The sequence below is a fragment of the Rhineura floridana genome, chromosome 4 (assembly GCF_030035675.1).
Source record: "Rhineura floridana isolate rRhiFlo1 chromosome 4, rRhiFlo1.hap2, whole genome shotgun sequence".
Taxonomy (NCBI): Eukaryota; Metazoa; Chordata; class Lepidosauria; order Squamata; family Rhineuridae; genus Rhineura; species Rhineura floridana.
This window is the reverse complement of record NC_084483.1, coordinates 171838224-171852493: the sequence shown is the minus strand read 5'-3', so window position 1 is coordinate 171852493 and position 14270 is coordinate 171838224. Positions and strand designations below refer to the sequence as shown.

At 41.0% G+C, this 14270-nt stretch overlaps 1 protein-coding gene across 1 annotated transcript in view; it reads right to left on the bottom strand.

Moving 5' to 3' along the window:
* Positions 1-14270, bottom strand: part of USH2A (usherin) — a 766975-nt gene that overhangs the window by 112872 nt on the left and 639833 nt on the right. Inside the window, exons 58-59 of the mRNA XM_061626123.1 lie at positions 11242-11400; positions 9488-9650 (exon numbers count right to left, since the gene is read on the bottom strand). Of these exons, the coding sequence (XP_061482107.1) occupies positions 9488-9650; positions 11242-11400 (322 nt within the window). The remainder of the gene's footprint in view (positions 1-9487; positions 9651-11241; positions 11401-14270) is intronic.

Here is a 14270-nt window from a genome sequence, read left to right as displayed (position 1 = left end):
GACTACCAAATGATTTTTCTGCCTATTGTAGCAATTGTAAAGTGCTATGCTAGATGCTAGATTTTTAATTTATTTTTATCAATTATTTTGTTTCTTATATAAAGCATTTTATTGTAATTTGAATTCCATATAATCCAAACTGTAACATATAAAATACATTACAAGAAACAAAAGAAGCAATAAAAATATAATTTAAAATCAATGTGAATATTTAATATGATAGATATCTGTCTTCAACCACAAATCCACAGACAGTCCTCAGACCACTTGAATGAAGCTCAGAGACCACTGGTGGTCCACTGACCACAGTTTGGGAACCACTGATCTACAGAAAGCATCCCCCCCCCAGTTGTTGGTAAAAAGCTGACTCTTTGGGGTTTTTTTTTTTTACTTGCTACTGCATAAGGAAAAACAGAGTTGGCACATGGATGAAGCCAACACATGGATTAAGACATGAATATAATGAAATGAAAGGGTATGTAAATCTGTATTGTCTCATATGGAAGGAAATTCTTGGGAAGCATGGCACATGTATATAAGGGCCTACCTACATATGTTACTAATTGCATCACTTCCAATCAAGAAGTTTTTTTAAAAAATGAAATTCAAAATTTTTAAAATTTAAAATTTAAAAAATGGGCTCCTGCTGGGAAAAAGGGCGGGATATAAATCAAATAATAATAAAAACAAACAAACAAACAAACAAACAAAACAAACAGAATTTATCTACACTATGTGAAGGAAGGGAAGTTTAATCCTTCTGCCAATGCAATCTCAACAGAAATAATCCCCCCCCCGAACTGCAATTAGGAAAAAACATCCCATTGGTGCCAATGAGAGCATTTTTTCTAAGCCTAATTGCTTGCGGAGCATTTTAACATTCCCAATTAAAAGCACCCCATGCCTGTAATTAATTTTTTTAATTTAAAAAACAAAACAAAAACATTGATATGATTGGGAATGACACAATTAACGTCATGTGCAGTTAGCCCCTAAGAACAAATTCGAACAGGTATATTTATTGAGTGTTGATGCTTTGAAGGTACAAATAAGTCATTACAAATTAATCAGCACAATAACAATGGGACCCTTTCCTGTCAGCCCCAGCCATCATTTCATAGTCTTTTCATAACATCAGTTTCATATAAATTTAGTTTGCATCATTTGAAGATTTGGATCCCACTTTGTTTATATTCACCTTTCTTGATTTGTTTATTTCCTTTTTGCTAAACCAGTTGTAGTCCAAAGCATCTGGAGGACTCCACTTTGGCTAAGGCTGCTTTTAGATGTACAGTTAAGATGACCTAACGTTTGAAGAAGTAACTCTGAATGTTTGACCTCTCTCCCACTGTCATATTGCTCAATTTCTCTACCCTACCAGAGCAGCTGGTTGTGTGCTTTTGTCTCAACATGTACTCATGCAGTTAACTCCCCCTTTTCAGGTGCTGGGAGCCAACCATGCCATGTGTGCTGAGCCAAAGCAACCATTAGTACCTCCCATGCCAGTATTGTGCAAAAGTGCTAGAAGACAAGCACCAAGAATGAAAGGTTTAAGATGTCCTCTATTACAAACAAATGTATGCCTTGTCTTGGTCCAACTTAGTAATGGAACAAGGGAGTTAAATAGAAGTTTGAAGAAAGAGCCTTGCAGAAACTCCCATTTCATATGTTTCAAAGGTATATAGAATTAGTTTCTAGTTTCTGAACCTTTTCTTTACCCAAATATTATTGTTTTGATTTTATGCAAATCATTTGCATCATGTGGACTAACTTTTTTATTTTTAGAAGGAAGATGAAATGTTCAAGTGGTAAAAGGCTATATGGCAAAACAGAGAGTCAGTATGGTGTGGTGGTAGTCAAGAGTGTTGTACTAGTACCTGGGAGGGCAGGGTTCAAATCCTCACTCATCCCTGAAGCTCACTGGGGGACCTTGGGACAGTCACCATCTCTCAGCCTAAAGTACCTCACAGGGTTGTTGTGAGGATAAAGTGGGGAGGTGGAGAACCATGGATACTACCTTGAGCTCCTGGGAGTAAAAGTGAGATACACATGCAATAATAAATAAAATAAATATATTAAAATGTTTATGAATTGCCAGAATGCCACACATTTGCGATTCCATCTAGTGCATAGTTTTGTATAAAATGCCCTTCGAAAATGCTCTTATAAAAATATGTCAGTTGCAGAAAAGTGAAAAACTGTGATATTTTATGTGTAGCAAACCTCTTTGTTTAATGCTTGGAGGTTTGCTTTGCACTGCACAGCATCTCAATTAGCCACCATGGCTGTTTGTTCGATTCACAAATTAGTGTTTAGTAACATAGAAAATCTGTGATAAACAGCTTCTCTCACTGATAGATCAAATATGCCACTAACCGTGAGCTCTTCCACAAGTAAAGCTGAACAATGCAGTGTGGTTAAAGCATTTAGACCTTATTACTGTTGAATATTTAATGAAAGAAACTTATGGTTAGGTAAATGGTTCCATCTGTAGTGCTAAAAAGAGAGAATTTCCTCATGTATGAATAAACTCAGAGAAAAAGTGGCTAAAACAGTCTCTTGTCATTTCTAAAGATTTAGAATTCAACTGCTCATTTAAATGGAAGCTTTTCTTCCACACAGTGAGTAGTACAGGAGAAAGATATTCTCAGAAACTGTCATTAAACGTGCATATTATTTTTTTCCGTCATCACTCATTTAAAGGTGTTCAAAGAGCTACTTTTATTATGGAATGCTTTACAGCCAGTAACATTGCTATATAGGCAGTAACATAAGCAGAACACTCTAGGAATTTATTCTGAAAACTTAAAGACTAGAAACAGTTTTGTGTGTGGGGAGGGGAATGACCTAATTCTGTGGTTTGCTGCCTGGCTGTGGCTATGCAAGCTTTTGCTTAAATCTCATGAACTGTAGTCCTTTTCCACATGTCAATTGTGCATGCACTGAATGTGTGCTGGGGAGTGTGGGGCCACATGTCTTCTCAATCCTTGATCTCTGTGCATTCAGCCAAAGGGACTGAACAGAACCCATGTGCATACAGTTGTACAGCAATACACAAAATTATTTATTTAATTTTATTTAAGGTATTTATATATGCTGCTTTTCAGTTGGACTTCACAAAGCCCACTGATTTTAAGAGTAGAATATGGAAAAGCACATTAAGTACATATATTTTATTTATTTATTTATTATTTGATTTATATCCCGCCCTTCCTCCCAGCAGAAGCCCAGGGTGGCGAACAAAATCACTAAAAACACATCAAAACATCATAAAAACAGGCCTTAAAATACACCAGAACAAAACAACTTTAAAAACATTTTTTAAAAAAGCTTTAAAAACATCTTTCAAAAAGGGTTAAAAAAAACATATTAAAAAGCAATTCCAACACAGAGGCAGACTGGGATAGGTCTCAAAAGGCTTGTTGAAAGAGGAAAGTCTTCAAAAGGCGCCAGAAAGATAACAGAGATGGCACCTGCCTAATATTTAAGGGGAGGGAATTCCACAGGGTAGGTGCCGCCACAATAAAGATCCATTTCCTATGTTGTGCAGAACGGACCTCCTGATAAGATGGTATCTGCAGGAGGCCCTCACCTGCAGAGCGCAGTGATCGACTGGGTATGTAAGGGGTAAGATGGTCTTTCAGGTATCCTGGTCCCAAGCTGTATAGGGCTTTGTACACCAAAACCAGAACCTTGAACTTGGCCCGGTAGCAAATGGGCAGCCAGTGCAATTCTTTTAGCAGTGGGGTGACATGTTGGCGATACCCTGCCCCAGTGAGCAGTCTTGCCGCCGCATTTTGCACCAGCTGCAACTTTTGGACCAACCTCAAGGGCAGCCCCACATAGAACACATTACAGTAATCCAGCCTGGATGTTAGCAGTGCGTGGACAACAGTGGTCAGGCTATCCTGGTCCAGAAACGGCCATAGCTGTCTTACCAGCCAAAGCTGGTAAAAGGCACTCCTAGCCATGGAGGTCACCTGGGCCTCTAGCGACAAAGATGGACCCAGGAGCACCCCAGACTAAGGACCTGCTCTTTCAGAGGGAGTACGACCCCATCCAAAGCAGGCAACTGACCAATTATCCGAACTGGGGAACCACCAACCCACAGTGCCTTCGTCTTGCTAGGATTCAGACTCAGTTTATTGGCCTTCATCCAGTCCACCACCAAGTCCAGTCAGCAGCCAAGGGCTTGCATAGCCTCTCCCAATTCAGATGTTACAGAGAAATAGAGCTGGGTATCTTCAGCATACTGCTGACACCTTGCCCCAAAGCTCCTGATGACCACTCCCAAGGGCTTCATATAGATGTTTAAACAGCACAGGGAACAAGATGGTACTCTGAGCCACCCCACAGCACACCTGCCAGGGGGCCAAAAGACAGTTACCCAATGCTATTCTCTGAGAGAGACCTTGGAGATAAGATCGGAACCACTGTAAAACAGTGCCTCCAATACCCATCTCACCAAGTCGGCCCAGAAGGATACCATTGTCAATGGTATCAAAAGCTGCTGAGAGATCAAGTAAGAATAACAGGGTCGCAGTCCCCCTGTCCTTCTCCTGATAAAGGGTGACCAAAGCCCCATAACCAGGCCTGAACACAGACTGGGATGGGTCAAGATAATCTGTTTCATCCAAGAGTACTTGCAACTACTGCGCCACAATCCTCTCAATCACCTTCCCTAAGAAGGCGGTATTTGCAATCGGTTGGTAGTTGTCAGAAACCAATGGGTCCGGGGGGGGACTTTTTCAGGAGTGGCCGGATCACTGCCTCTTTCAAGGCAGCTGGAACCACTCACACAATGATGCATTGACCACACCCTGCATCCACTCAGTCAAACCCCCTCGGCAAGCTTTAATAAGGCAAGAAGGGCAAGGGTTGAGAGGACACATTGCTGACCACATCATAACAAGCACTTTGTCCATGTCATCAGGCTGCATCAACTGAAACCGTTCCCAAGAAGTTGTATTAGACGTTGCACTGGACACCTCATTGGGGACTACAGTAGATGTGGATGGGGCATCAAGACTGCTACAGAGGCAAGCAACGTTACCCTCAAAGTGCCTTGCAAACAATTTACAGTGGGCCTCCTAAGGGTCTAAAACTCCATTTCCTGGAGTTGATGTCAACAGACCCCTGACAATACGGAAAAGCTCCACTGGACAGCTACTTGAGGATGAGATGGAGGCAGAGAAGTGGGCCTTCTTCGCTGCCCTCATCGCCACACAGTAGGCACGGTTATGTTTTACTCATGCCTCATCTGCCTCACAACACGTCTTTTGCCACTTGCGCTCTAGCCATCATCCAGCCTGGCACCCTGATATAGATATAGAGATATAGAGACAGAGAGATAGAGAGACAGAGAGACAGAGAGACAGAGAGACAGAGAGACAGAGAGACACAGAGACAGAGAGACAGAGAGACACAGAGACAGAGAGACACAGAGACAGAGAGACACAGAGACAGAGAGACACAGAGACAGAGAGAGACAGAGACACAGAGAGACAGAGACAGAGAGAGACAGAGACACAGAGAGACAGAGACACAGAGACACAGAGACACAGAGACACAGAGACACAGAGACACAGAGACACAGAGACACAGAGACACAGAGACACAGAGAGACAGAGAGACAGAGAGACAGAGAGACAGAGAGACAGAGACACAGAGACACAGAGAGACAGAGACACAGAGAGACAGAGACACAGAGAGACAGAGACACAGAGACACAGAGACACAGAGACACAGAGACACAGAGACACAGAGACACAGAGACACAGAGACACAGACACAGAGACAGAGACAGAGACAGAGACAGAGACAGAGACAGAGACAGAGACAGAGACAGAGACAGAGACAGAGAGCGCCAGCCTTCCTTTTTAGGTGGGGCAGCCACATTTCTAGGTGAGGCAGCCACATTTCTGAGGGGGGCATTTTTTGGGGGGGATAGGCACATCATGCCAGCCAGTCCCCACACATACACACTGGTGGAGAGGATGTGAGGGCCAAGCCAGGGGAAGGGAAAGGCAGTAACCTTCCCCATCACTTCTCCTTCATCCAGAGAGTGTGTTAACTTACATGAATGAAGTTTAATCTGTTGAATTGTCTCACCCTTTTTGGAGAGACCTCCAGGAATACCAGATTCAAAAGCCATAGCTACAGTCCCCTTTCACCTGTGGTCTCTCCCTGTGTTCTGATTCTTCATGAACTGAACTACTTTGGTAAAGTCAGTGAGCTCCTGAGTTTGGCTTTGATGCTGCATTAGGTATCTCAGTTTTAAAAACAAACATTTCCATACTACAGAGAGAAAATGAATACTTTGGGGTGTGTTTGTTAATTCCTCCTTAAGAGTCCCTCCTTCTAGTCTTGTTCCTGAGCTTTAGATTTTTCTTCCTGTTGGACAATCAAGGGAAACATTTTAATGGTCTGCTATATAAAGGACTAACTAAGCAATTGGAGAGTTATAGTGGAAAGCAATTGGAAATTTTCTTTACTGGGTGCTGGGTTGATTTTTCTGTCCAGGAACTCTGAAAAGGCTTCATGCTAAGCTGTGCATAATGAGAAAACAAGAAATTAGGCCTTGAGTTACAGCATAGGTAGCCAGTTTACCAGCTAACTGTAGTGTGCACAGTAGTGTTTCTATTCCTCTAGGGCTGTTTTCATACTTTGCCATCAAGTATTCAGAAAAGAAAAAATACCACTATGATTGTGAGTATGGTGAGTGCTTTAAATAAGTAAAAGATAGATTTTTTTTCAGATCACTAAGCTATCTCTTTATTTCACCCTTTAGCAATAAGCACCAAATCCACTCATTATAATAACTGCAGAATAAACAAACTCTTACTTCTTACTGCAGGGAAACAAACATGTTTCTTTATTGCTGGTTTGGTAGACAGCACAACTGAAACTGAAAAGCAGAACAAAGGAAAGTCCAAGAAGCAGAGTCTAACTCTACCCGACAATAAAAGATCTAATATCTAACTCTTCAAGGGTCATGTTACTATATAGGCTGGTTTTTTCAGTATCAAGTAATTATAGGGTGGTTGTGATCAGGAAAAATCCACCCTCAACCAGGGAAAGCCTTGAGAGAGTGGACTTTTGGGGGCTCTTCCAGATGAGGCTTTTGTTGTGCACTCACTCTGCCTTGTTCACTGCATTTTTCAGAGGGTCCTATTCTTAAATTCTGTGCTTATAACAAGCTCTCATTCTTTAAATGGAGGTTGTCATTGTCTGTCATGTCACAAATTAAAAAGAAGACAATCTCCAAAAAAATAAAAATCCTGGGGGGTTGAAGCACTGCTCGGGGGGGGCAGCAGCCCCATTTGCCCCCCTGGGCTACTGGCCTGGTGGCATAGATATAATGTATAAATAAATGAATAAATATTGCTATGCCCACCTCCAATTTTATTCTAAAGACCTTTTCTAACAAAGGAGAGAACTCTAAGCCCTTTCAGACATATATCCTTCAGTTTTAATGAAAAGCTGCTTACCACTTGCAGGTTAAATAAATTTAGTTTGGTGTACATAAGACAGCAAGGAAGTGGCAGCAAATGATGAAAAAAGAAATTACATACCATAACATCCTCCAGAAATACTGCAGGCTTCCTGCTGTAAGAGTCTAAGGCTATATGTGGGTATCACATGAAAAGAAAGGACTGTGTGCTTACATCCCATTTCTGTCCTTACAAATTTCTGATTTTTTTCACAGCTATCTGAGAAAGATGTGATATTGTTGTTGTCTAAGCACATTTAAACTTCAGCTGAAATAACTGCCAAGTGATTCATGCCTATGTAGGTGAACATAACGATTGTATCTGGAGCCCCAGTGCGCCATTTTCATTTCACTTTAAATAAAAAACAAAATGTATCTATGTCAGTCAGTGCCCTTCTGCTGTACTCAGAGGTATCAAACAGGCTACAATTATGATTGTGAAGTGATTGTGTCACATTGGAGGAAGGTTTATTGCTTTCGAGTCTGCTAGGCAGTAACACATTCTGTTTCATATTACTCTTTATATCATTGTTTGGCTGTGACTAGAATAATCAAATGCCATCAAATGCTGTCAAATTCAATTTACAGTATTTTCCACTTTCTGCATTATATTTCCTGTTTTCTCCTTCTCGGGCTGCTGTGGAATTGCAACTGTAATCATCAGCTTTATTTACAAAACCAGCAGAGTGAAGCCTTGTCTTTGACTATAAGAGATACTTTATTTCCCTTTATAGAAAGGAGGGGTTTGATGTGCTTGGCCATACAATTAGCATGGAAAAAGGGGGAATATTCCTGGAGAGCAGGCATTTTATAGACTCCTAGAAACCTTAAGGCTTAAGGCAAAGCATTGGCTGGCAAGTTCAATGAAATGTATGAATTTAGATGTACCACTACTATTGGGGAAGGGCCATAGCTCAATGCTCACCACTCTGCATGCAGAAGGTCCCAGGTTTGATACCCAGTACCTTCAGGTAGGGCTTGGAATATCTAATCTGAAGCCCTGGAGAACAGCTGCTAGTCAGGGTAGACAATACAGATGGTATTAAGCAAAAGTTGGGCTGTCTGATATCTCCATGCCTGTCAAACTCTGCATAAGCTGTAATCAATAAAAATAGTGGTCTCCCCTAGCATAATTCTTGCTCTTCCACTCTGTCCCTGCTCCATGATGTGGACACAATCCCAAACAGACAGCTTCTCTGCATTCCAGCTTCTGTGAAGGAAACTGGCTTTTTTGTGAGCAAGTGCAAGCAATTCCCTTCTGAGCAATGAGTGTCAAATGCTTTACTGCCACAGGCACATGTGACATAGATGTCTTGGGTCCAAAGAAGACTATCTGCATGCCTAAAGTGCTTTAGAAACATGCACATGACTTTAAAAAAAATGCTTCTAGTTGGGATGTTTGCACTCTGTTGGCTGCTGCCCAAAAACATAATTTTTGGTGAGAAGGACCATAATGTTTAGCGTAAAGGGAGGCAGGGTGCAGTCCCACACCCCAAATCCAGAAACCTACTTTGGGAAAGGAAAATCCGTTCTGATGGGCCTTCAAGTGTTTACCCACAATTCTTTGGATCCCAGGACACCTGCTAATAATTTGTTGCACATTTGTAGAGGCTATTTCTACCTACCTGCATTTATAGGCTAGTGTAGCTTCACTAAGGCTAAATGGGACCCCATTTAAAGTGCTCCTTTTGCAGTATCCTGCCACCAAAACCACAGATCTGTGCCAAGGGCTCAAAACAGCTGTGAGAATGTTCATATGCTCTTCTCAAATAGGTCCTCACCAGCAGTGTACCTTCCTGGGAGGCCAACAGCACTGGTGTGGATATTTCCCATGCTATCCAACACACTCATGTGCAAAGATAATTTAAACATTATTGGAACTGAATTGGAACTCAAGTTCCATTATTGGAACTCAAGTACATGGTGAGGGCTACAATAGTTTGTAAAATGAACATTTGAATCTTTTTTTAAAAAAAACACAAACAATAAGAGCACCTGTAAACAAAGTAGTTTCTAATTATTCCATTGGGTTTCTGAGGTGGTGACCATGTCACCTCTATAGAGGCCGATCCAGTGGCTGTGATGATAGGTGGACTCAAATCCTTAGGAGGTGCTTCCGCAGTCCTTGCATATGCCTGTTCACCAACTCCACAGCCCACTGAAAGATACCAGAACCAGCACATAAGGATCAAGTGTCATTTTGAACAAAGGAGCATGCTGTTAAGATTGTCTACTGCCCAAGAAGCAACAAATATTTCTTAATGCAAATACGCAATTACTTTTAATTGATAATACCATAAGAATTTCATTTATCATTTACTTCACTTCTGTATCACCCAATAACCAAAGTTCTCTGGACAGCTTACACTTATACACATATAAAACCATAAAACAGAATAGTACGTAATTCGAAACAGAACAAAACAGCACTGTATCACACCAGAATAAAACCACCAGAGGATAATGACAGTATAAAAGATAGAAGAAACACTAAAATACTTCTAAAAACCCTGGGATAAAATTAAAAGGTCTTCATGTAACACACACACAAAAGCATTGGTTCCAGACAAGCTTTTCTAGGGGGATATTTCACAACCAGGGCACCATCACTGAAAAGGCTCCCAGTAGCTCCAAGCATAAACAAATGAAGGACTGGTTCAGAGTACCAAACCATAATTTCCTGCCCTGGGCTCCTTCTGAGAGGAAGGGCAGGATATAAATCTAATGAATGAATGAATGAATGATGCAAGTTGGAAACAAGCGTTGAGCTTATGCACTCTCAGAACTTATGCACTTACAGTTATGCAAAACTGACATTAAACCACAGTTCTTCATTTTGGACATTGGAGGCAACTGCATTTTAAGCAAACCAGAACTAGCACATAAAGGGAAGAAGCAAGAGGAGAGGATGAGGGAGGAGTAGAGTCCCAATCCTCACTCCTCATTTTCTACACAATAGTTTAGCAAACCAGGAAATGTCTGCCTGAACTGGACCAAAGAGTTGTTGAAATTTTTTTGCTCTTTTTACACATACGAAGTTCATATTCCTGATTTTTTAAAATTTCTTATAAAACATATGAACTATTCTCTGTTCTCCAACATTGTCTGAATTCTAACAGGCAAACACTGAATGATACAAAAATTACAAACAGTGTAGAAAAAAAATCTTGAAACAATATTGGTTTGGGGTGTTAGAAAAGTTTTCAAAAACACTTAGAACTGATTTGGCTATTCTCCAATGGGATCAATGATACTTTCCCCACAAGTCCCAAGTACCCAGAAGTTTAACATTCAATATTAATAGTTTCTGTGGACTTCCACCAATGTAAGTGCTCTACCTTTAGATCAGGGTTCACGCATTTGTTGTAATCCCAAATAAAAGGGAGCAATAATAGTTCTGCTTTATAATAAAAAGATATAAATTGCTGATAAAACATAAATGGAGAATGGATTTTATCTGATGTGTACTTCTAGGACAATTAAAAAACCTATTTTATACTTTTCATAATGCATTTGATAAAAAGGACTAACATTCTCCCATATGCTAATGTTTTACATTTTCTTTTAAAATATTCATGATATAATATGGAGAAATGTAAAATGCACCACTCAGTGCCAGGCTTTGCTTTTGCTAGGTAAACATTTCACATCAATTTCGAAATAAGATGTTATCTGTTTTGCTGAACAGAATCTATTTTACAAAACTGCACTGTCTGCTGATCACAAAAGAGAATTATTTAACATCTTACCATCCTGGCAGGCTTGTATCCTTATCTCATATTGTGTGTATGGATCCAGACCATCCAAAAGAGCAAAGTTTGGCTGGCCAACTGGTATTACAAGCGTGGAGATTCTGCCAGCATTTAGTAATACATTGTACTTCAAAGGTAGATTGGTTTTAAATGATCCTGTTACAAAATAGACAACAGTTCATAGGATAATTGCTGTTTCACATACACAGTCTTTCTGATTTAGTCCCTCCTTGCAAATAGGGGAGCTCTGTGTGCTCTGAAGTACTTGAATGATCAACATTGTATTTATTAATAATGATACTGTCATGAATCCCTACCGTCAAGGCACAGGGACCATGCATCAGACCCAAACCCCACCCTTAGGGAAATGGGACTGGAACCGAAAAAATACCACTTCACCCTTGCCAAGGCTGTGCAATCCAACACTAACCCTGCAAGGTAGAAGGTAGGCTGCCACCACCCCTGTTACTGGTCCACTCAGAGCCAGGGGATCTCTGAGCCCAGGAAATAGGTAAAACCAAGATCTTATGAGGCAAGAGCCACAGTTACACTCCTTGCCAGGAACCTCTGGTTTAATACCTCAATTTAGAGTTAAGCTTTTAACTTCTCTCTCCCTCTTTGGTAGTTATGTGACTGAGATGGTCAAGGCGCTGAATTCAGAACCACCCTTTCTCTTAATGAACACACCAGGTTAAATAGAAGTAGCTTTATTAAAAATATATAATTGCACACCAAATATATAGCAGCAAGTAATCCTTTAAGACCATACACCCAAACAGGGGTTTTGGTACAAACAAGAGAATTCACAGACACAACAAGAAAATAACAACCTTTTCTAGTCTAATACTTACACATGAAGTAGATGGTTGCAATGACTACTCTCCTAAGAGAGGCTGGCATCAAAACAAGAAAAATGGAACCCTGAGTAGTTGCCTCCCATAGGCAACTCTTAGGGAACCAGGAACCCTTTAGGTCAACTTCAGGGAACAAAAGCTTTGGGATTCCAGCCCTATACTTAAGGGAAAGGATCCTAACGGTCCCAGATTAATTATCCAATCAGGAATGGGCTGATGTAATCCCTTTCTAGATGTTTCTCCTTTTTGCGCACCTTCAGGCCCCCCTCCCAACCGTGTTTCAAACTTCACAGACCAAGAATGACCTTGAGTGCTAGGCACTTGCTAATCAGCACAGATAGCCAGGTGTTCGTGTTTAGGCTTCTTCTTAACCGTCCTCAGCTGGAAAGTGAAACTCAGGATTTTGCTTTGTCAGAGGCCTGTCTTTTCCTAACTGTAGAATCTCCCAGAGCCCCTTGCTTGAGCCAAGATATTACTTATGGGGTTTTTAATAACTCATGAACATATACAGGTTCATGACAGATACCATATTCACTCATGAATGTCCAGCATTTTAGTGATCACAAGCATATGTCAATCAGCCACCACAGATGAATCACCACATACAGAACTTCTAATTTTCTCAGCGCCAACTCAAACATCATGATCATGAATGGAACTGTTTCAACATCTGGCTAAGAGTCAAAGGTATGTCATCAAAGCCCTATTCAGACATTCAGATAAACACACAGAGAAATGGAGTGGGATCAGACATACTTTCCCCATTCCTGATTTCCTTGCTTTCCCAGGGTTTCTGACCACCTGGAAAGGGCTCCATGCATTTATAGTTGCATTCATGTAGGCTCTATGCAGCCCTTCTGCTGAATGTATAGAGGTTCAAAATAGGGTCAGCACATGCAATTTTATCTCCACTGCTCCATATGCTACTGGACTCCCATTCCCACATCCCTAATCATTGGGCACACTGGCTGGGGCTGATAGGAGTTGGAGTCCCAACATCTGAAGAGGCATAGGCTGTCTACCCATGTTCTACAGGATTCAACATTCAGTAGAATGGACTTTTAAGATTATACAAAACCAGAACAATACAGGGAAAGGGTAACAGACAGAGATGACATATAGGAGTTAAAATCTTTGTTTGAGATTTTCACAAACTTAAGATATGAAAGCATCTTTTGATTCATATAGACCCATAGGTTTGCATTCAATGTAGCACCATGGAGATTGTTCCATCAAACAAATGTTTCTGCTTCCTGATGGAATTATCTCCCCTTTCCTCCCCCTACACATTGTTCTGGGGTTCTCCCACCCCTAAGAACAGATTTGGGGAGGGCACAGGAGCATGCGGGGCAGGAGAGGGGGAAGTCCCATTGCGGTAGTGGGAGTCCTCGTGTTGCAGGTTTCCGCTAGTTCAATGAGTTAGTTGAATACAGTCGATAGAGCACAATCCTACTTGCCACTCAAATGGAGAGCAGAGTGCCAAGAAGCTCTGTAAGAGACCAGTATAGCCCTCCTGGCCAGCAATGATAGCTGGGTGCTGAAGCTTCAACAGTGTGCTTCAGCACCCAGCTATCATTGCTCACCATACATATTCTGCCATTTCCTGAGCTTTGTTACCATTTCATTTACAAATGATACAACATTCCCCAGTCTTCCATAATCTGTCTTTCACACCTGTATATTGCCTTGCCTTGAAAGTGCTCATGGAATCAGCATACATGGGGTTTTCCCATTTTATTCACACAAAAACCTTATGAGACAGGTTGGATTGAGAAAAGGACTGATTGGCTTAAAGGTACACATGAGGCTTTACCACTGAGTGGGAATTTAATACTCTGTCCAATAGAGACAGTATTGACGATCTAGTACTCTGTCCACTACATTACACTGATTCTACACTGATAGGAGCAGCGTCATCAAGAAGCCCGAAAAACAATTGGACAATAGATCCCAAAATGAAGGTGCCATTTTGCTGGCTTTTGCATGCCATCTGAATGGTGGAGGGATGTCATTTGGGTTTTCTCTTCAAGTGTAAATTGAATGAAACAGGCATTAAGGACAGGCTAAAAACCTAAATAAATAAAGTAAACAGACTGCTATGATCAGATCTTCTCAAGAAGAAAAGAGAATGTGTTGTGCAAAACATCTCAAAAACATGTTGAAAAACAATGC